This window comes from Ptychodera flava, chromosome 8 (assembly GCF_041260155.1).
Source record: "Ptychodera flava strain L36383 chromosome 8, AS_Pfla_20210202, whole genome shotgun sequence".
NCBI lineage: Eukaryota > Metazoa > Hemichordata > Enteropneusta > Ptychoderidae > Ptychodera > Ptychodera flava.
This window is the reverse complement of record NC_091935.1, coordinates 39,295,058-39,319,558: the sequence shown is the minus strand read 5'-3', so window position 1 is coordinate 39,319,558 and position 24,501 is coordinate 39,295,058. Positions and strand designations below refer to the sequence as shown.

Sequence of the window (24,501 nt, the reverse complement as noted above, 5' to 3'; positions counted from 1 at the left end):
TCGGATTTCTTTTCTGGACGAAATTCGTGTATTGCATCAGATTATTTGTTATAGACAAGCTAGTGCAGTTTGTCTCTAGTTATTGTTCTTGAAGAGCGAGTTATTGAGTTTTACTTCCATTTTTTTTCGTTAAGTATTCTATGGCAAATGCAGTGCTGTTCTCTGTCTGTCTGTCCGTCCGTCTCCCTCTGTCTTTGTCTCTGTCTCTCCCCCATCGGCATTAACAGTCCTGGTATATCAAGCACAACTCCTCATGCTGATGGTGCCAGGTGCACCGACACGATTGTGTTATGTCTATCAGACTTATGAATTTCTCCTTGCATTGACTTCACCAAACTCACAATATCAACCAGTATAAAGTGTTATCCAGACATCCTTCAGATCCTCTCTTATCCGCGGAGAATACTTTGTTCTAAAGAAACAATATGAAAAGATTATGAAAAACAGGAGAAAAAGGAATTTAAAATCGCAAAAGTGCAGTTACTAGATAACCTTCAGGGTAACCCAGGTGAATTTTGGAAGATACTTGAGCGATGAGTAACTCCTCAGATTGTAATGCTGATTGTTTAATATCACCGAATGAATGGCAGTGTTATTTCAACAAAAACTCTTATACATAATATGATTGATTGTGAGATTGAGGAACGGACAAATAGGTAAATGAAAATATGAACAAACTATTAAATAGCAATATAACTGAACACGAAATAAGGAAAGCAATTTATGAACTTAAAAATAATTAAGCCTCCGCAGAAGATAAGTTGTGTAATGAAATGTTAAAATGTGGTAGTTACATGTATAAAAGCTATACAAAAAATTATTTAATATTGTGTTTAAGACTGGGGAAATGCCATCAACTTGGAATAAAGGGCTAATTGTACCTATTTTTAAATCAGGGTCAAGAACAGGCCCATCCAATTATAGAAGTATTGTAATATCTAGCTCCCTGGGGAAACTATTCATAAGTGTCCTAAATAATAGAATCGTGTCACACTTGAATAAAAACAATTTGGCTTTAGGAAAAATAGTAGGACGCCTGACTATCTCTTTATACTGAAAACTATCATTAATACCTTAATAGTAATAGCACACTACACAATGAAAGTAAATCTAAGAAACCATTTGCTTGTTTTATTGACCTGAAGAAAGCCTTTAATAGTGTATGGCATAAGGGATTGTACTTAAAATTACTAAGAACAACATTTCAGGACATATGTTTATTATTATTACAAATATGTATAATAACGTCGATTACAGAGTTAATACTAAGGAAAGATTAACAGACTCATTCAAATCTAACATAGGAGTAAAACAAGGATGCAATTGAAGCCCCACACATTTTAACATTTTATTAATGATCTGCCAGACATTTTTTATATGGAAACTGCGATTCGCCTACTCTTAACAGTCATGTAATTAGCTGCCTACTATATGCGGATGACATTGTTATTCTATCCAGGTGAAAAAATAGGATTGCAAAATATACACAAATATACACATATATACAAATATACATTTTATACACAATATACACAAATATACACAAACCTGGATACTAAAAGTAAATTCAGAGGAATCTAAAATAATTATTTTCAACAAATATAATAGTCGAAAATTCTACTTTCTATATTGGGGATGGGGACCTCGAAATTGTAAAATAGTACAACTACTTAGGATTAACAATCTCACCAAATGGTAAATTTAAAATTGGTTTAGAATTACTTAAGACGAGAGGTATGAAAGCATTGTTCATCATGAAGGAAAAGATCGGGTATGATAACAATCAATTACGTATACCCCTCATGTTATCCTTGTTCGACAGACTGATTAGACCCATTATAGTGTATGCCAGCGATATATGGGGAGATAAGCACAACCAATATTCCATAATTGAATATGTACATTTAAATTTCTACCGTTTCTTATTGAAAATATTAAAAATTAGGAAGATACCCTACTGAAATTGTTATAAAAATCAACTAGTAAAATATTACAATCGCATTCATAACAGTAATAATCCCTTCCTGAAAGATGCATTCTTAGTCAACAAAAGTATGAATAGCAAATGGTATAAATGTATCCATTCTCTACTTGAAAGTATAAGTGAAAATAACCTCATTGAGTCTCAGACGATATTCTCAAAGACAGAATTATCAAACATATGTCAAGCATTGCAAACCCTATATGTAATAAAATGGAAAAAAGAAATATACTGTGACAATAAGAAAAAAGACTGTGGAAACAAGTTAAGAACATATAGAATTTTTAAGAAGAACATTCAGCAAGAAAACTATCTTAACCATATAAAAAATCCTAAACTACGGCAATCTCTCACCAAGTTCAGATTAAGTAACCATAAACTGAAAATAGAAACAGGCAGACATACAAAACATTACTTATGAACATAACATTATAATAGATATTCACAGCACAGAAACAAACTTATTAATAACACCCAATTGTACAATCCCAAGTTCAATGATTTTACCACACAAAATAAGCTAATACATGTGACGAACACCGAAATAATATGTGAACCACTAGCAAAATATATAAATGAATGTATGAGTATTACATACGAATCTTACTGATTTTTCCCCACTCGCTTTATCCACTCATAATATGAGTTCTCCAGGGTTTACGTATTCTTTCTTAGTCGAGAGAGCTCTGTATCCTGTAGATTTGTTATGCTCTTTTTTGCTAGATATAGTAATGTATAATGGTTCTGCTTTTGTTTTGTTATCGATTCTGTCTCATTTTGATATCCACTTTTTGTCATTTAACAACCATTGCCCACCCTGCTAATGGTGTGACAAGTGTTATGACAAAGCTAAAGTTAAAGTATAAGTACATCAATGCCATCTCACTTCAATGATACTCCCAACGAATGCTACGTAGGTGTCATATGGATTCTAGATCACAAACATCTGAAAATACCGTCTTCAATCTCTTTCAGGCCAACAACTTGTAATTTCTGTCGACTTATCGTCTTCGTGGTCTCATCAAAAGCGCTCAACTAACCTAACATACTTCAGATTCTGAGTGCTGAAGCGAAGCGCATATTATTTACGTATATGCATGTCTAAACTTATCAGTCACTTGTGGTGTAGTGTTTTTTGTTTTGCCTTGTAATTTGCCTGCTAGATATATTTAAGCATGTCGTGATAATTCTGCATCTTGAAATATTTTCTGATATTGAGATGTGTACGACTGTTTTTATCATGGTTTCTCTTAAAAACCATGAACGAAATAGATGGCTCAATCCGTAGAAAGTGGTTTTTGATCAAATGGCGTCCTGCATTGACGGTTATTCAGGAATGAGAAGAAAGAAACTTGGTAAAAATTACACATTTCATACAATTAGAAATACAATGATGATAAAATGTTTGGCTTTGAAACAAAAGATCGTAAAAAATATAAACGTACGCCCCTTGTCAATTTTTCAATGTCATTTAGTCGCATGATAAAATACACTTTTAGGCTAGCCATCTTTTCACGGGTAACTGCTAAAACTCAAGCATAAGAGGGACCATCATTGCTTCATCACTGCGGCGAATGTTATGAATTTACAGAAGGTAATTCATTCCTTTTTGCTTCACCAAGCATCGACATATGAGCAGACGTCCGCAGTTTAGTCTCAGTTAAATTCGAATGGCCGCACTTGATCAGATTTGCTACACGGTTTGCATCCCTTGATTACAACCAAGACAGCACCAGTAAGAAGAATAACACCAAGCAAAGTACTGCACACAGCAACTACCACTATCCACGTGTTGTCTGGGTCTTCTGTAAAATAAATTCAAAATAATCGAAGTGGAACAAGTTGTCAACATGTTCTCTATTGATATTCCAGCTCAGACATACTACCAACACATTGTACGGTGCTGAAGGCCGTCATTAAAAAATGAAATTCATGAGAGATAGATTCTCCGAATTAGGTGCAACTCTAAGTTAAGGTAATAAACACTTTGGGAACTATTCTCCTGAAACTTACAAAAATTACTGCAGTGCGAGGCGTACAATAACGGAAAAACTCAAATTTTTCCTCCACACAACCACAAGGCCTCAAAATTAATTCACACAAAAGTAGAGTGAAGAGTGCAATCTCCTTAACAGTTTGATTTGACCATTCTCCCAGTTAAATATTATTGAACTTTTATATTTCGCCAGTTTGTTTACGGTACCGCGAAAGACGTATCTAACACCAGCAAAAATAATCGAGCTGGTCTACGTTCCTATGTCTTGGTTCGTAGTAAACTTACCGCCAGGAACTACATCACAGTTAGCGTGTCCGACTTCCTCGTGACCGAATGAAACACAAAACTTGTTGGTAACAAGGGCCGTGCTGTCATTTTTTGGAACTGAAAGAAAGCATGCAAGTTACACGTTATTGAATTCTAATAAATCATGGTGCTCTCTATGGAAGCAAAACTACCGTCATGAAAAATCCAGTACTGAAATGATTGTTATCAGACTCTCTGTAGAGTAAACTGCTATAATATTTTTATTTAAGCACTCTAAGTAAATTTTCTTCTTCTTTCTCCCTTATAGATTGAAATGCAAAGTGCTAGCCTTATTATTGACAAATAAAAATCTTTGCTGGAGTTAATATTGTCAATAATATCGTTGGACATCATACACATATTTTCCGTGTTGGTGCGTGAAACACCAGGTTTTAACGGGCTCGATTTTGAGAGATGAACGAGATATTGTATTTTACAAATACAATTAACATATTAGAAAATTTGCCAGATGGTTAAGGACAAGCGCTTCGATAGAAACACGCTGACTGTTACCATTGGAATGTTATCCTACAAATAATTAAGATAATTACTCATTATTTGAAACTATTATTTAGATCATTATCCATACCTTCTTGGCATTATTTAAAGGTGTTTTAATGAATAAAGGCTGAAAATCTAAAGTCAAAATTCCTCTAATCTATATTTACGTGTGGTTCACAAACGGTTTGGTATATTTTAGGACTAAATTTGGCAGTTTCAATACAAAGCCTGACTAGGTATTTCAGTACAATAATTGATAGGACATAATAATAATAATATAATTTATTTATTGCCATATGCATTAAAATACAATGAAATTGATTTTTCACGCGCGCATCAGTGAAAGAATTAAAATATCATAAACTGGAATAAAAATACTAAAAATAAACACACGTTAAAATACAAAGACTAAAATACGAAATGTGAACATAATATATTACATTTGATTTAAAATTCGAACTGCTGATGGATAAAACTCTTGCGAAAGCGTTCAGATTTTGTTCTGATGCATCGATAGCGACGCTCAGAAGGTAAAAGTTCAAAATATTTATGGGCTGGATGATTTTCATCATTAATGATAGATGTGGTTTTCCGAATGGTCCTGGAACGATAAATTGATGGCAATGAAGGTAAATCTGAACCAATGATCTTCTCTGCAGTGCTAACGACTTTTACTAGTGAATGAAACTCTGCAATAGTGATATTTCCAAACCAGACTGTTATAGCATATGTTAAAATACTCTCAATTGTAGTGCGGTAAAAGTTAATCAAAATGACACGACTCATGCCAAATTTCTTCAGGCGTCTCAAAAAATACAGGCGTTGCTGAGCTTTCTTAATTAAAGACTCTGTATTTGTCTGCCAAGACAAAGCATTAGAGAGTTGGATTCCAAGATATTTAAAAACAGACACAATTTCAACCTCACTGCCTTGAATCACGATGGGAATAGTTGGCTGACTGACTTTCCTAAAGTCGATAATGATTTCTTTTGTTTACTGACATTGAGTTCAAGATCGTTTGTATCACACCATTCCACTAAGTTAACGATTTCTTTTCTGTAATTTGACTCATCATTATTATTGATCAATCCAACTGCTGAAGTATCATCTGCAAATTTTACCATTACATTTCCCTCAAACATATTTGTACAATCGTATGTGTAAAGTGAATACAATAAGGGACTTAAGACACAACCCTGAGGAGCGCCCCTGTTCAGAACAATACAAGAGGAAAAACGGTCACCAATCTTGACCACTTGGGGTCTTTGGTACAAAAAACTTAAAATCCACTTGCATAATGAAGGATCTATTCCTAGATCAGACAGCTTTGCAACTAATTTCAAAGGCGATATTGTATTGAAAGCTGAGCTGAAATCAATAAACAAAATTCTCGCATATGAATTTCGATTATCAAGGTGAGCTAATACAGTGTGAAGTACAAATGATACGGCGTCCTCAACAGAGCGGTTGGCACGATACGCAAACTGATATGGATCAAGAGATTTTGGCAATATGGACTTGATATATCTTAACACAATACGTTCAAAGCATTTCATAATGACAGATGTAAGTGCAACGGGACGGTAGTCATTCAGGCACTTTGGTTGTGATTTCTTTGGAACTGGAATAATGATAGAGTTTTTGAAACATGAGGGTACGATGCAACGGGAAATGGATGTATTGAAAATATCAGTAAAAACACTCGATAACTGATCGGCACAATGACGAAGGGCGCAAGACGGAATGCCATCCGGGCCAGCTGCTTTGCGAGGATCGACCCTTGAGAAGCACATTTTCACATAAGACTCTTCGATCGTAAAAGGTGGCTGTTCCGTGGCAGTCTCCAGGGTTAAATGAGGCTCTGTTTGTTTCTTGTCAAAGCGGGCATAAAACTCATTCAGAAGATCTGGAAGATTGACATCGCTATTCAAAATACTGTTTGATTTCTTCCTGTATGAGGTTACTGCCTCTATACCTTGCCACACGCGCCGAGATTCTCTTTCTTTAAACTGATTCTCAAGTTTGCTTCGGTAGTGTAGTTTAGCTGACTTAATGGTTTTATTTAGATCATATCGTGCCTGCTTGTACGCTGTTACATCATTCGCTTTAAATGCCATTTGTTTCGCTTTTACCTTTAAGCCAATTTCTTTACTGAACCAAGGCTTCTGATTGGGATAGCTTCGAATAAGTTTTTTTGGAACACACGATTCTATGCAAAAGTTTACGTATCCTGTAACTGCATCTGTGTACTCATCCAGGCTATTTGACGATTCTTTGAAAAGCGACCAGTCGGTTGACTCAAAACATCCTTGAAGTTGCATAATTGAATCCTTGGACCACATGTGGACTAACCTGGTTATTGGTTTAGAGCTTTTCAGTTTGGTTTTATAAGCTGGAATCAGAAACACTGAAGCATGGTCCGATTTGCCAAAAGGAGGGCGAGACACTGAGCGGTATGCGCCTTTAATTGTAGAATAACAATGGTCGAGAATCTTTTCCCCTCGGGTTGGACAGGTGACGTGTTGGAAGAATTTAGGAAGCACATTTTTTAGGTTGGTGTGATTAAAATCGCCGGCAACTATTGACACTGCATCGGGGTGATCGTTTTCGGACCGGGTGATAATGTTTGACAGCTCGCTGAGTGCTGTTGATGAATTTGCATTTGGATGGATATAAACAGCTGTCAGAATAACGCCTGAGAATTCTCGTGGCAGGTAGAAAGGCCGACACTTGATTGTTAGGCACTCCAAGTCCGGGGAACAAAACTCAGAAATAATATCCACATTCGAACACCAAGAATTGTTTATTAAAAAACACACACCACCTCCCTTCACCTTGTTCGTAATTTCCCTGGAGCGATCCATCCTAAAAATTGTAAAACCGTCCGGTTGTAGAGAGTTATTCGGGACAGTTGCATCAAGCCAGGTTTCGGTGAAACAAAGAACACAGCAATTCCCCATATCACGCTGATTTCTGATTCGAGCGAACAATTCATCTAGTTTGTTGTCCATAGACTGCAGGTTTGACAAGTAGATACTTGGAAGAGGCGGACGCATGGAACGGTTTCGGAGTTTGACCAAAACACCAGATCTTTTACCTCGTCGGCGTCTGTGATTCCGACGGATATTACCTTCGGCAGAGTGACGTATAACATCGTCATCCGTTGAGCGAAACAGAAAATCACTAGAATCAATGTTAGGTTGAATTTTCAGTTCACTTACTCGAATCCTGATATCCAGAAGTTGTTGACGGTTGTATACGAAGACAGTAGACACATGTGACATGACAATAAATATGACAATAATGAAGAAGACGAGAGCGCGACGTGAAGTGTCGCCATTCAGCGGCGCCATCTTGCAAGTCTGTGACATGTGAACAGAGAAATGTGTGTGCAAATGTTCAAACTATTAGTAACCTTTGTTGTTGGCCATCGTAAATATGTGAATTTTTACTGCATTTATCGTTCGGAAATTTCCAGTTTATGCGATGAAACTACCGGGTCAAACTATAAAGTGTTGCTGCTTTAGAAAAGTAATAAGAAATTACTTTACCAGTCAAATTTATTTTAACTCCTGTCAAGCAATACACATACCATACCTCTATTGCTCTTACAATTTTGTATTTGAAGAATTGCGTATTTTCATACATTAGCCTTGAAAATGCCGCTACATCGGAATAACACTAAGAAGATTTACACTTTGTAAAGTTCACCTATTATATGCCCGATACTGATGAGAAAATGTACTATGTTCGGCTGAAGAAGAAGAAGAAAGATGATCGGTAGAAGAGTTGTAATGGCTTACCTAGAGCGGCGACAATACACAGGTACTTGTAACGCTCGCACTCTTCGCTTGGTAATTCTACCGTTGTTTTCAAATCGTTAACTAGAATATTGTCCCAGTAATTGAGATTCGCCTCAAGATTCGTTGCAACAGAGATGTTCACGTCGAATACAGTAGTAATGCTATTATTTTGGTCCAATTCGTCATAGGCACTGCTTATTTCAACATGACTGATGTTATAGCCGAAATTTCCGTCTGGATTATCGATGACAGCGCCACCACTGTTGACAAGTTCTACATCAAATAAGAGATCTGTTGATTCGCCATTTCGGTGGGTGTGGTTGTACGGTGAGGTGACATTGAAGAAGATCGGTTTAATGGCTAGAGTGGAAAACACATCACAATATCAGTCAACGCACAACAATGCGGTACATCTTATGTTAGCACACTTTGCAAAGCAATATTCACTTGAAACTGTTCAATATCAGGTGTCCCTACTGACAACCGAACAACAAATTTTTTATTTCGGCCTCCAAATATCTTGCCGTTTTATTCTCTAATTTAGACACAACTTTTATCAATTTCCGATTACATAAGGATCCTTAATGGATGATTCAACGCTACAATCCCTTTTGGGTTTCCAATGATAACTCGATCATTCTCACTTTGCGCCAATTATACAGTACACGCTACTCTACTAAACCCCAATTACGTGTAACTGTTGACGTAATTTCCATCGACTTCGTTCTTTTATAAATCACAGCATCGTGTTCGACTCAATTCGCAAAATCATGTGTAGAAATGCGTATGAGGACCGTGTCTATAGTGTTTCATCTTTGTTACCAGATCGCCCGCAATGTCCGCAATGCGACAACCTTGCCCCGCCTGTCAAACATGGGAACGCAAAATACGATCTAACCAACTCATGCTACCTTCATAATCATCTGTACTCCTTGGTGCCTACTGAACGATAGGCATTGATGATAAAGGTACATGTTGTAAGGTACACAAAATTATAAATATTTGATGAGGTCCTTAATTTGTTATTTTTTTATCAAAATGACGTGCCTATCATTATTACTTTTCTACTCCTGGTGAGAATGCGTTTAGTGATTTTAAATAGCTTTAAAACTAAACCTCCTTTAAGGTGGAAACGGCCAGCATTAATTGTCGCCAGGAAACATTTGATCAGTACAATTCTAAGCATTTGGGGGTAGGTGAGTATGTTCACTCGCTACATTTTCAATGAAAAAAGAGACAATCGGGTTACGATGTAACGAAGACATCAATGAAACCCAAAACGCTAATCAATAATTCTAAATCTACCCTGTATTTGGTGTTGGACACAATCTTACACTTTTTTAAAATAACACCCTGCATGAATCACTTTGTACAACGTTTATTGTAGGCAATTGAATCCAAGTCCGGACTAGGAATCATACTTACAGTGGGAAACCGTACAATATGTTGGCATGGCTGATACTTAGCATTTCCACATACGGGAATTAAAAAAAAAGAAAATGTACCAGTTTTCCGAACACAACTTGAAACATGAATATATTTACAAAAGTAACAACGATTGTCATTTAATATCACAGCGATTGTCGTTGAAATGTCACTGTGATTGTCGTTTTAATATCACGGCGATTATCGTTTTAAAGATACTCAGTGATATCCAAGGAAACAAGCTATCGATGGCTTGAAAGCGGCTATAGATCTTTGTGGTCATAAAACAATCTGAAAAAAAAAATCGCCGCTGCTTTTTTCTTAGGAGACTTAAGTGAATATAAAATCGAGGATAGGGTTACATTTGTCTCGACAATACTACATTCCCATCCGCGTCGCTGACTGGAACTTGAGAGGTACATGACGATTCTTCCGCCAGGAGCCTTTTTGCTATCTCTGCAATTTTTTGCTCTATGCTCGCAATAATTTTTTAAAAACGACATATACGATGACACGATGACAAATTTTCTAACTTTCCTATACTTTCATCTTTTCTGTTTGTAGGAAAAGTTGGTAATCTGCTCCAAGATGACCCACTTACCTGGTGGGCAATTGACAACACCTGCCTCCGATTGTCTATTGTCAAATCTGTGACAATATTTGTTGTTGTCGACGTTTCGATCAGTGTACGTCTTGTTCTCAATCATGATACAAATATGGCTGTACAGGGAACATCCTAAGATTGGAAACACAAAGGAGAGTTCAAGATTCATGAATTTATTGTCGTCAATGTTTAGTTCCAGATACCGTTGGTCTTCCGAACCGGTTACAGAGACGGGGCCTGGGATTGAGACTGGATTTAAGGCAGTGTTACTTTCTGCAAAGGCGGCTACGACATCAAAGTTTTCATTCCCCGGGCTAGCAGCGATGTTTTCTGGTCCGATGTTCTTGATACGCATAGTCATCGTGAGTGTCTGAGGTGTCTCGTTAGGCTCTATGATCCCAAACGCACGTCTGGACACAACTAGGTAAGTCACCGCAACGTCTGGTACGAAAAGAAAAGACGACGAAATTTGATAAATATGATTTTAAGTTTGACTAGTAATGTTAGATATGCCGCTAATTACTATCTCGCCCGTTACGTATTGATCTAGAACTGTAACAACACATTTTTTTAATTTCCAAATCGAACCATCAGTGTACTGCTCATTTTTGTGTGTGAGACGTGCGTGTGCAGTACAGTGTCATGAGTGTGGAGTGTGTGTACAATATCCTGATTCAGGGCCGATGTGCCGGACGGTATTCAGAGCTTCAAACTCAGTTTACATTTTCTTTTATATTCGTTTTCTACATGTAGAAACTCACCGACATTACCAAAATGGACGAAAGCAATTTTTGCACAACATACTGTACGAGGCGAGGCCGAGTAGGCCTACATTATGGAGTGCAAAGTTTGCTTGGGTATCATTTTATAATATGCCATTAATAAAATATATCTCTTTTATCAGCCTGTAAGAATAAGTATCCACCTTGTTATTGATACAAAATATCATTACTATCACGCCTAAAAATAGAAAAAGAGAGAAAACTCGTGCATTTGGACGAGGGCAAACGCAAAGAATGCTGGCATTGAATTTTAGAAAAGCGCCTTCTGTGTCAATACCTAGATGCAAAAATTGCCAGTGTTTAGACGTAACGCTAGTTTTCAGCTTGCAATGGGAAGTTCGGCTGTGCAGTTACTTTTGCAACGGTACTGATGGCACAATATGTCACTTGTTAAACACAATAGACTGTTATCATGGTAAAAATTGCCAATTTATGTCCAACAGTTTTACACATTAAACAAAAATCTTTACCTGCAGGGTCTGACATCGTTCACGTGTGTGAACTGTGTTCATCAGAGGGTAAATTGGACATAGTGGTTGTACAAACGCATATAGCAAATAACAATTAAATTCTATTTCATCCTTTGCTATTACCAATCATCAATCGATACAGATACAATTTATAATCTTAACCTCTGGCGCGACACCAAGGGCTGAGACCTTTATGATTTTTCGAAAATACATGGCTAGGTGCAAAATAATTTTAATTTCGAGAAAAAAATGAAAATTGAAATAAAACTCGGAATAAAAATGAATTGAATTTTGATAAATGAAAAAAATTCTAAATTTATCATGAAAATCAATAATATAAAGGATATCTTAAATTAAAAATGAATGGTACTTGAGAAAGCATAATTATCCGAAACGCGCATTAATCGCAATTATTTCCGTCTATGACAACGCTCTCGGCAAGTGCAAAAATACAATAACAGCCATAAGGCATACTCAGCGATGGTATAGCACTCGATTTTGACCAGTTCAAGACATATATGCACTCGCTATCGCTCGTGCATATATGTCGTGATGTGGTCAAAATCTGGTGGTACACTAACGCTGGGTGTGCTTTAATTGCTTAAATAATACATAAGCCATTAGGAAGACACAGTCCTGTGCCAAACGTTACTTAAATATACGTATACTTTCCCGTGGCTCGAGTTACTTTAACCATTGACGACTCTATCAATCAACCAAACGAAGGTAATTCGATGAGTTTTTACAAGTTCATCAATACAGATCAGAGATGTAAGATGACGGCTTTGCTAGCGGATGGCTTGTTTATTACACATGCAACACAAATGCACAAATGCATTATCATTTTTTTAATGAAGACTTCGCAACCACTTTGAAAATGTCAGTTCTAATGTGGGTGACAATGAAAGCATGTCTTTATTTTGAATGTTGATCAAATTGGACCATATCCATTGTCAAATATATAAACGTGACAAGCTTTTCAGTAAGCTTTACCTTCACGAATTAAAGTAAAATAGTACATTCATATCACTATAGGAAAAATTTGCGAGACTGATGCGAGAAAGTGATACTTTCTCGCAATCAGTGAAAATCTCTTATTATTCTCACCGCTCTCGGTGAGAATTGTTTAATTCTCACTGTTGAGCAGTGAGAAATGCACTCCTTGGTGAGAATCAAGTATGATAAGAGATTCTCACAGGTGAGACTGGAAATTAACACCAAGCACAGTTATTTTCACGGTGAGAATCATATCATTCACTGGTGAGATCTCAACTAGACTCTCCGTAGCATCGGTGAGAATCAACCAGACTTGTTGTTCGCTGGTGGGAATCAATCTGGTTAGTTATCACTAGTGAATAATGAATCTAGCCGATTCTCACCAATGAACGGTGAGTCTGGTTGATTCTCACCAGTAAAATTACCATTTTGACTAGGCTTGGTGAAAATTTCCAGTCTCACTGGTGAGAATCTGTCATCATCCTTGATTCTTACCAAGGAATGAATTTCTCTCGGCTCACCAGTAAGAATTCAAAATGGCTCACTGACAGAAGTGAGAATAACATGATATTTTCACCAATTGCGAGAAAGCGTCACTTTCTCGTTCCAGTCTCGCAGTTTTCTTCTATATAGTGTATTGACAGGCTGTAACGGTAATGGCATCAGCTTATTTGTTATTCTTCCCCACCCCTATTTTGGTCAACTCAACGAGGCCAGAGGCCTAGAGAAATGGACCTTTTAGGCCTGCTTACACAGGCCTTAGGGGAATCAACGGTTCCTTGTTTCTCAAATATGGCCAGTCAGTGAAAAAATTGAGATATGTCTCTACTATCACACATTTCGGTTGCAGACGACAATACCACCTTTGTTTAAAAACGAATGAGGTATTCTACACACGCGATTGAGCAATACCTTAGTCCAAGCTTAGTCAAAGCTTATATGAAGCTTGGCGCCGAAGCTCAGAAAAATTGTCTGACAATGACATCTTAATAATTAAATTGTTTAATTTGGAATTTCACCACAACCACCCAGTGAAGTGGAATGGCCCAAAAGCGGAATAATATCAACAAGTGAAACAGTCGCCATCACTCCTTCGCAACCAACTTTCTATATGAGTACAGCGCGAATAATGATAAACAAGGGCCTATTTCTGTCGATTTCGTACTAGTATCGGAATGTCGACAGGGAAATGATCATAACCAATGTATGATAAAGGGGTTATTACACGTAATGCGTCAGCATTTTGGGCACATCACTCGAATACAATGCGATATCAACCAAACTGCGTGTCTGCGTTTTCTGGCCATACGTAACAGCTCCGTTGTTTGTCCTTGGGTGAAGGTTAAAATACAAAGCTTCAATGAAGCTTAATCCCAGATACGCTTGGCAATAACCCTGTTCCAAGCTTTGGTCACAATCCTTAATCTTTATCGACGACAAGCTTGGCCGAAGAGCATTGGCAAACCTTCACCTAAGGCCGCGTTCAAAAAAATGGTGAGGGGGGGGGGCTGGAGGAATCGCGACTGAAATTTTATTTTTCTGGAGGAATCGCGACTGAAATCTTATTTTTTTCAGATCCCCCCTCAATACCCTCAAAAATTTTCTAGTCCCCCTCAATATCCTCAAAAATTTTCAAGTCCCCCCAAAATTACCATATAGCCGCTTATTTATTAGGAATGCACGCAGAGTAAAAATAAACATGTAATGTGTGGTTCTGCACGCAAATGTTCAATACTACCTCTTATCAGCAGGTTGTAGAGCCATATACCTAGGGCGAGTTCTTAAATTGATTCATTTTTAAATGCATCAGTGAACTTTTTGGATTTCTCAGTCTAAGCCGACTTGAGTTTATCCAACTCTGGCCAATTCAATGGCACCAGCTGAAAAGCACACAAAATGACAATCATGAGAGAGTATGAAAATTGTGTATTCCTAGCTACGTTTAACCAAATTGTGAAAAAATGAGCACAGTGACCTACCGAATTTTTTTTTCAAAAGTACAAGACATATACAACTTAGATGCCACTTATAAAATGTTTTACAAAATTGACAATACTGGAAGGTTAAAATATTCCATGATATTAATGTTTTAATCTCAGCAATTTTGGGTGTAATAATGGCAAATTTGATAACAAATGAAAGAGTCCATTTAGTCACACATTTTTTAATTTAAATTAGAGTCTTTACTGTTCAAAGTTGTACTTTTGTGTTATTGGTACAATGAGATGTGAAAATTTCATTCACTGCATGAACTTGAAATGAATGGTTTTATATATTGATTTTAAGTGATTTTAGAAAAACGGACTTTTCATCGTACATTTGTATAAGATCAAGTATGGTGACCCCATCTTTTTTCTCTAATATTTGATGTTTCTCATATGCCAGAATTCAAAAATCCATGGTAACTGATAGTCCCCTAGTCTTCTATGTGTTGCTCTCTGGCCGGATCTTGTGTATAGATGTATGTTTCACTGTCAATTGAGTGTCCTATGACCGAAACTCTTCTTAAACTACATCAGAGTCAGAGCTACATGTATCACTGTCACTGCAAGTATGTAGTAGCAGGGCAGTAGTTGTATGAACTTTTTATTTTGACAATATTTTTGTTCAGTTTATACAATTGTGTTCTTGCCCAGCTATCCAGTATTCATCTTGCCAACACAGCCTACGTGTACCGTGCATTTGCATCATTCAATTATCACCAATATTTAGACAAACGGCTTTGTTGACAAACTGAACATTGTCTTTTTCAGCAGCATGCTGTAGAGAGACACCAAGAAACTGTGTTTGATACATTGCATAGAAATATTGAAAAATTATCAACAGTTGTAGCTCCTGCCCCATTACAAGGCCAACTTGTTCTACGAAAATTTAATGGCATTCATACATTTTTAGACTTTTTTGAGATTAAAGACATAAAATATGACAAAACGGTTCTAGATTTTGTTTAATTATTACTAACATTAGAACCATTGGACAACATCAAAATGTTGGGAGTCAAAATATTTTTAGGTCCCCCCCTTATAGGCAGAGCAAAACTTTCAAGTCCCCCCCCCCCTCGACTACCCCAAAAATTTTCGAATCCCCCCCCTGAATTCCTCCAGGCCCCCCCCCTCACCACTTTTTTTGCGGGCCTAAGCTTAGAGTACCGCCAAGCTTAGACTAAGGTATCGCGTGTGCAGTAGTTCAAAACCTACGGTAATAAAAAAAAGCCATACACGCACAAGATCGTCGTTGATATATCTTCTTGCCAATGTTGTGGTGACAACGCGTACCATGGAGCTTGGTACAATTACATTGAGATGAAGTGCGCCATAATATTGTTGAAAGATAGTAACGGTTTCTCTTAGGTCTAAGTCCAATGCACAATCGATGGCTGCCAGCAGCAAGTTAAGAAGCGGAAAAATGTGGAGAATAATCACATGAAATCAAAAGATTAGAATCGAATCAAAGTGAGTCGATCTGCTTTGCGGAGGGTTACTCTGTACAAAAGCACAGACAAGAGGTAACTCCGCTTGACAAAAGCGAATCGATGGTTGATCAAGTATACGTAGTTGCCGTAACTTAGCTTCTGACCCTCTGCACTCCCATGGTTCAGGTAAAGACCATACTTCAGGGTGATTTCTGCTCCTGTACCACGACGTTAAAACCTTTGAATACACCAAATATGTTGGTGCTCATGGTAGCTCAAACCCCGCTATCGACTGTATGTCAAACGAATTCAATAAATCTGACGAATACTAAACTCAAGGAACGCTGTGCTTCTCCCCAGTATTGAAGAGACTATAATCATGGGGTACCGTGCTGTAATATATCTTTGTACATTGACATGTTTTTCCTAAATGCCCGAAAATATCTCATGCTGAAACAACACACTGCAAAAAAGATGACTGGCAGAGATGTTTTCAATGTGTATTCAATACAGTAAGATTGGACCTGGATGTCCATGGTTGCACCTTTCATGCTTGATACTCTCAAGTATACACTTTTAAGTAATACCTGTTATAAGTTTAACATAAAACAATAAAGCATAATGCGAACGTCAATAATTCTTTCTGTTTTCTGATCTTGTTATGTTTTTCTTCATAGCTCACGTCTTGTCTTGGGGATACTGAGCATGGTCTTACTAAGTCGAGACAGACCGAACTCCAGAGCAACGACATACATAAAGACATTATTTCGTAAAAGACAAAGCTTATAAAAAGCCACCACGCCAACGTAAAGCTTCTCCAATGTCTTAAACTGTGTCTTGGTGGGAACTTACAAAGAGAGACAGGTGGAAGGCCAGAGATCATGCATATGGCGATCAATACCTTAAAGGCGTGACTTGAATCTATAGATAATTATAAAGTAATTCATCGAATCACAGTCCCTCTATCCAGAGGATAGAGGGACTGTGATCGAATCAAAGATGTCAAATCAGCTCTTGAAGTTCACGACTAGAAATGGTATTGTCATTTCATAGGTCTATCTCAAAACATGCTCGTAAATATCAGTTAATTAAGTTCTTTATAAAAACTGCTAGGCTCGTAATATCATTGATGTCTTTGTAGATGCATATCCGCAAATGGACAGCGATTGAGATCTTGATGTTTTTTCATTAATATAGCATTTAATGTTCCGGCAATACGGTGTCAGTGACCGCTATACTATAATGAGATTGTCTCAGAGGAATGGACTTCCTCCGTAACACTTAAAATGGAAAAGTGCGTCAACAGGTTAACATTCCAGAAACTCAGTGCGATTGTATTTATGTATTTGTAGGTAGGCGTGGAACACGCTACTCTAAGATGCTATGGCGTTAGATTGTTTGTCAAGTCATGTTTTCGTAATCTTGTAAGGATACAACATTACGTGTTTCAACACTGTTAGATCTAGATAGATATTTCATATGTATTCAGTTTGAAAAAAAAGAAGTCGCCGGGCATATGGTTTCTACTAAAATGCTAGTGTATGCGCTTGGGTCGTTGCTGGCATCGCATGAGGACAATTTGATGCACTCCTGTTTGCACATAATCATAGCCTCGCCTGACTTCTAATGTTAATATGGGTTGTCCTTAACAATATTGTTACACTTTTAAACAATTCCTCTGGAGTTTTGACGTTTTTAAATTTTTGTCTTGCTTGAACGAAGACAAAACAACAAAAATATCAATATGAAAACAACATAAAACAACGTCACTTTCGACATGCCGTTTGTACAACAAGGTATCACATACATTTCAGAGATAACCTTAAAGATGAAAGTGTCACGCTCACTATTAGTACATGGTTATTATTATGAACATTAATATTTGGATGATTGGACTACTGTTATCACTGATTAAAGTTTTTTATTTCTGTGTCATTAAGACCCAAATAGCGACGTCTTTTTAACATTAGGTTCGTACGTCTCAGGTCAAGATTAGGTCAATCATTTTCGTAGAAGCAGTGTACGGAGGAATTTGAGTCCCTCAATTATTTTGCAAGCGAAATAAGCATAGCTGTCAATTTCCACCTTTCCACAAATCTGACCATTATAACAATGCTTAGTGAACACAATACAACAAATATGATTAACTGCCATTTCCGCCTCAATCTTCAAACTTTGCAACAAAGTGTCACTTTGAACAAGTTGTAGATTGACGCAGTGGTGTAGAATATTGGACAGTTACATCCTGCAACCTTGTCCATTGGAAACCTAATCTGACCAAAAACTAACCTCACCAAATCTTACGTAACCTAACCTAAACCTAACCTAACCCCTCCCTTGTCACATTCCATACTCATTAGCTTCGAACTTTGTAGTGATAAATATCCTGGGTTAAGTCGTCCTAAAAATACTTCTTAAGTTTTTTTGTTTCTGTTTTTAATCTAATGTTCTTTCTGTCACATATGTGAAAAATTAACCGTTTATTTAGTTAGAGACACGACAACATCATCAATACCAAAGTAAAAATAGTTAAGATAGGTAAGTCGTGAGAAACCTTGAGAAAAAAGGCATCATTAAATACTGACGCTTTCGAAAGATGATTCATTTTGTGTACTGGTATTTTTGAACATTCTGGAGTGCCTATTTATCATTTGATTTGTCCCTGAAGGATTTTCAGATTAGAAAGTAAATCCCAAATGTTTTAGCACACAAGGTAGTAGCAATTTTAACACCATAATTTAGCATATTAAAACTTGGCAATTTAACATCCAATTAGCTAAGTGTCAAAGGCTATAGTATGAATTTCATTGAAATCTTACAGTTTAAATCAAATTTTATCATACGGAGAGAGAGAGAGAGGAGAGAGAGAGAGAGAGAGGCTATGAATATACTTCTCACCTGCTTCAAGACATTTCACAGTTGTACCAATTACTGTACACGACCAAATTAATCTGAGAAGAAATATCATGGCCGATCGATGTCGTTTGTTCTCGCTACTTTCTGCAATAGACCAGCCGCTGCTCGTTGTCTCCTCTTCACCTATCAACACGAAAATGACAGTGTTGTTATGAAGAGGTGTTGTCATTTCGTTCACACACTCGCTTATTTTACTTCACGGATGTAACCAGATATATCCTGTTTGCTTCATATTTTTTCAACGTTCGCCCTTGGCGTGTTCAGACCATAACAATCGACAGAAATGCTTTACCAATTGTCATGTCTACTTAGACTGAGTAAGGTTTGCATTGTTCTCAAGATATTCAAATACCACGCTGCTTTTTGGCATTTATTTTACTTTCAGTCTTTGTTATTCAGTGTACTGATGGTAGATACGCAAAGCACAAAACATTAGTATTTTCACCAATGACGACTCGATTGGAATATACGAACGTTTTTCACCGATTAGTACCTTTCACGATAAGTGAAACTATTCCTAACTAGTCTGTTATTTTAGAAGCCGGTCAAGTTGTCATGTGTTTCTGTATACCCTTTGCAGAATGGTCCTTCACTATGATGCATTCGGCACTAATTCAGGCGTTGGTTTTTATATGTCCATGTCGACCGAAAACACTGCAATTTTATTTGTCCACGTGTATTGCATGAGTGCAAGGGACCATACTGTAATGGAACCTACTTCACCGGACCCGGTCCGTTCATACCAAACCTACACGTTAATCTGATCTATAATGTTACGACGGGATTAAAGTTTGAAGTATATCAAAGGCTGAATGCTGCATTATTTGTCGTTTGCTTTTACAAATGTAAAACATACTCAAAGTATGGATGGCTTGTCAAAGAAATATCACGCGGGGGGTTTTGCTAGAGCTAACTCGCTTGGATAAGACTAAGCTACGAGGTACATAGAATCGTGCTGACATCTGAATAGATCGACACGAACACAGGGAATTTACGGTACAAATTGAAAAGTGAAAATTTAATTTAAAAAGCCAACTCGAATACTTACCTTCTAACCAGTGCTTAGATGAAAATGGCCTAGTTAACAAATAGTGCGGGGGTAGCGGGAACCAAAATGTCTGGAGGAGGGCAGTGCCGAGCAGTTGTCTGGTCTTGCGTGGTCTTCAGGACGTCCAGGGTATCTCCTCCAACGTCGATTTATCCTTTTCTGGGTCTCTCAATCCTATTTATCATTATTCTCACCTATTGTTGATACCCGCATGTTTGTGCAATCATTTGATTGAATTTTGATATACAACAGCCCCTATGCAACGTCAGATTGATATCATAACACGAATGTTTCTGTTGACACACGAACATTCCACACCGTCACATTACCCTAGATACTGCACACTTGCAGCTCTTTAATCTTCTATCGAGATATTTGCAATTTTCAGACAATAAACATAAGTTGGCAATTAATATAGACGCAGAATTCAGAAAGTCTGATTTAATCATGTATTTAATCTGTGTGAACGTTCGTCTTTTTATCGTGCGTTGTTTTGCCAAAGTTCCTATACCAAATAATGTCACTGCAATTGAACAAGTCAGTCAGACATCTCAAATTTTGTTTTAAAGATGAATGATTTCAGTTTGGCTGAGAATAGCTCAGGTCAAGTTTTAGGTGAAAACCACATCTTGAATCATGGCATTTTTGAACGCAGATGGTAAGAAATCTTATAAGTTTTTAGGGCATGCGGAAAATATCCCTACACAATACTCACCGGTTACCGTTAACGAAGAAGGAACATTTTAGCGTATTTCTGGTATTCACTGCCTTTCACATTAAATCTTATTGAGTCAAATTTACTTCCAAAGATCCTTTTATATAGGACAGACAAATGGAACGGGCAACTCCTCCCTTGCTTTGGCAACCACGTCAAATACTACAAAGAGATGTTTCTTTCTCGACCGCTAAATATTACTCTTAGGTATTTAAAACACAATCTGATAAACCTATATTAGAACACAGAAAAAAATGACAAGAAAATATAAATCCATGTAGTCGCGCTTGCTTGGATCTTTAAAGGATGTCTTATAGTAGACGGTGACATTCTCTGTCAACGCATGCAATAAATGCAAATCAAGGCTTCAAACCCTCGTTTTCTGTGGTGAGCAACAATACTTTTATATAGGACAGACAAATGGAACAGGCAACTACTCTCTTCTACTTTGGCAACCACGTCAAATACTGTAATACAGCTAATCGTATCAGAGACCACGTATGGTTGATCTAATGGCCCATGCATTGAATTACCAATGTGACAATAAGCTGACCTTATTACACAGGGCAGTAGTTGTGTAAAAGGTTTCAGCCTTGAAATATTCCGTTAGCTCTCGTTTTGTCCCATTCTGTATGGCATTTAAAATGCTTTTATGCCCATTATAAAAGGCATACAGGTTAGAAGCTGTCTGTTGACAAACAGGGTTAGCTTGGGCGATTCGAGATGGTCAAAAAAAACATCAGAGTTTCGTGTGTTCAATGATAACATAAAATACAAGTTTGACAGATTTTGTCATTAGGTTTCGATGACAATATTTGGAAGTAAAGTCAGTCATTCGTTAGACAATGTTTGTTCAGTGATCTCCGGTATACCATAGTAATGCTATATATATACAATGGAAAAATATAAAAATGACATGATAATTTTGTAGTTTGACGAAAGCAGATCATACATATTAAGTGACAGACTTGCTTCTGTCAAAGACTTGAATAACTTTCTCTATTTGTTACGTGCTTCTCTCGTTGCATTTAATTACACTATAATATTTTAACCAATCAAGCCAGAAAAGCTAGATATCAAATGGGGGGTATGTAGCTGTTTATGCCATCGTGACTAAACTTCTGCTGATAGTTGGCAGTGCTTGTTAGTTTGTTGTAACCTCAGTGGTAGCCTGCTATTCGATTTCTTCAATTTAACACGGGCTAAGATATTGAGTATCACATAATTTGAAATACACAACTTTTTATCATAGTGGCGTTAAATTGTAGTAATTTCAATGCTGATTTCAATGCTGAGTATAAATTGGCACATGGAATTTTGATCTGTTTTTTTAGTGCGTTGTTTGAATCCTTGGTTCTCATGGCCTTGTATTCAGTAGCGTGGAAAACTTGCGGTGACCTCCTCCTCTCTCAAACTCCTCGCAATAACCGATCACTTCCCATTCACTTCAGCGTCTATTCTAGGTCCTGTGCGTCCACTTTACAAATGTAAAACTTACTTAAAGTATGGATGGCTTGTCAAAAAAATGACACGCGGAGGTTGTGACTGAGGAATATTTTGGTTGGGATTTCACTCATCTGCTAGATCTAACTCGCTTGGATAAGACTAAGCTACGAGGAACCTACATAGAATCGTGCTGACATCCGAATAGATCGACACGAACACTGGGAATTTACGGTACAAATTGAAAAGTGAAAATTTAATTTAAAAGATAACTCGAGCACTTACGTTCTAACAACTGCGTAGATGAAAATGATCAAGTTAACAAATAGTGCGGGGGTAGCGGGAACCAAAATGTCTGGAGGAGGGGAGAGCCGAGCAGTTGTCTGGTCTTGCGTGGTCTTAAGGTCGTCCAGGGTATCTCCTCCAACGTCGATATCTCCTTTTTTGTGTCTATCAATCATTTTTACCATTATTTTCACCTATTGTTGATACCCGCATGTTTATGCAGTCATTTGGCTGAATGTAATACCACAGCCCCTATGCAACGACAGATTGATATCATAACTCAAAAACTTCTGTCAACACACGAAACATCCACACCGTCGCATTATCCTAAATACTGCACACGGGCAGCTATTCAATCTTCTATCGAGGTATTTGCAATTTGCATACAATCAACATGAGCTGCCAATTGATATGGAAGCAGAATTCAGAAAGTATGCATTTTAAAATTTTGTTTCAAAGATGAATGATTTCAGTTAGGCTGAGAATAGCTCAGGTCGAGTTTTAGGTGAAAACCACATCTTGAATCATGGCATTTTTGAACGCAGATGGTAAGAAATCTTATAAGTTTTTGAGGGCATGCGGAAAATATCCCTACACAATACTCACCGTTACCGTTAACGAAGAAGTACATTTTAGCGTATTTCTGGTATTCACTGCCTTTCACATTAAATCTTATTGAGTCAAATTTACTTACAAAGATCCTTTTATATAGGACAGACAAATGGAACGGGCAACTCCTCCCTTCTGCTTTGGCAACAACATCATACTATGATACAGCTAATCGTATCAGAGACCATGTATGGTTGATCTAATGGCCCATGCATTGAATTACCAATGTGACAATAAGCTTACTTTATTATACAGGCAGTTGTTGTGTAAAAGGTTTCAGCCTTGAAATATTCAAATATCTCTTGCACTATCCGTACTCCGTTAGCTCTCGTTTTGTCCCATTCTGTATGGCATTTGAAATGCTTTTATGCCCATTATAAAAGGCAAACAGGTTAGAAGCTGTCTAGTGACAAACAGGATTAGTTTGCGCGATTCGAGATGGTCAAAAACATCACAGTTTCGTGTGTTCTATGATAACTTAAAATACAAGTTTGACAGATTTTGTCTTAAGGTTTCGATGACAATATTTGAAAGTAAAGTCAGTCATTCGTTAGACAATGTTTGTTCAGTGATCTCCGGTAAATGATAGTAATGCTATATAGACGATGAAAAATATAAAGATTACATGATAATTTTGTAGTTTGACGAAATTAGATCATGCGATATTAAGTAACGGACTTGCTTCTGTCAAGGACTTAAATAACTTTCTCTGTTTGTTACGTGCTTCTCTCGTGGGATTTAATGACACTGTAATATTCAAACCAATCAAGCCAGAAAAGCTAGATATCAAATGGGGGTATGTAGCTGTTTATGCCATCGTGACTAAACTTCTGCTGATAGTTGGCAGTGCTTGTTAGTTTGTTGTAACCTCAGTAGTAGCCTGCTATATTCGATTTCTTCAATTTAACACAGGCTAAGATGTTGAGTATCACATAATTTGGAATCTGACTAAAAGGTAGTTAGAAATACCCAACTTTTAGTCACATTGGCGTTAAATTGTAGTAATTTCAATGCTGAGTATAAATCGGCACTTGGAATTTTGATCTGGGTTCTAAAACGCGTGTTTTGATTCCTTCGTTCTCATGGCCTTGTATTCAGTAGCCTTGAAAACTTGCAGTGACCTCCTCCTCTCTCAAACTCTATTCAGAATTGACATGGTCTCTTCTCGGTCCTGTGCGTCCACTCAAGACAAATACACTGCTGGACGCC

The 24,501-nt window shown here is 37.2% G+C and overlaps 1 protein-coding gene across 2 annotated transcripts; it reads right to left on the bottom strand.

Annotated features, from left to right (window-relative positions):
• Nucleotides 1–1,105: 1,105 nt before the first annotated feature.
• On the bottom strand, nucleotides 1,106–23,484 carry LOC139139301 (uncharacterized). Of its 2 annotated transcripts, XM_070708179.1 has the most exons (6): nucleotides 20,241–23,484; nucleotides 19,175–19,315; nucleotides 10,614–11,057; nucleotides 8,588–8,947; nucleotides 4,263–4,361; nucleotides 1,106–3,786 (listed from the first exon to the last, which is right to left on the bottom strand). In XM_070708179.1, the coding sequence occupies exons 2-6, from the start codon at nucleotides 19,242–19,244 to the stop codon at nucleotides 3,638–3,640; spliced, it is 1,122 nt and encodes a 373-aa protein (XP_070564280.1). In that variant the 5' UTR covers nucleotides 19,245–19,315; nucleotides 20,241–23,484; the 3' UTR covers nucleotides 1,106–3,637. The 2 variants fall into 2 exon arrangements, with proteins under 2 accessions (XP_070564280.1, XP_070564279.1); XM_070708178.1 differs by lacking the exon at nucleotides 20,241–23,484 and having other exon boundaries at nucleotides 19,175–19,474.
• Nucleotides 23,485–24,501: the final 1,017 nt, after the last annotated feature.

Coding starts and splice junctions, on each gene's coding strand:
- LOC139139301 (XM_070708178.1), bottom strand. CDS start 19,361: ATGACAACACCTCTTCATAACAACACTGTCATTTTCGTGTTGATAGGT. Junction 8,948..10,613: donor TGTTGTCAATTGCCCACCAG/GTAAGTGGGTCA, acceptor TTTCCACTCTAG/CCATTAAACCGATCTTCTTC. Junction 4,362..8,587: donor GTGTATTGTCGCCGCTCTAG/GTAAGCCATTAC, acceptor GCTTTCTTTCAG/TTCCAAAAAATGACAGCACG.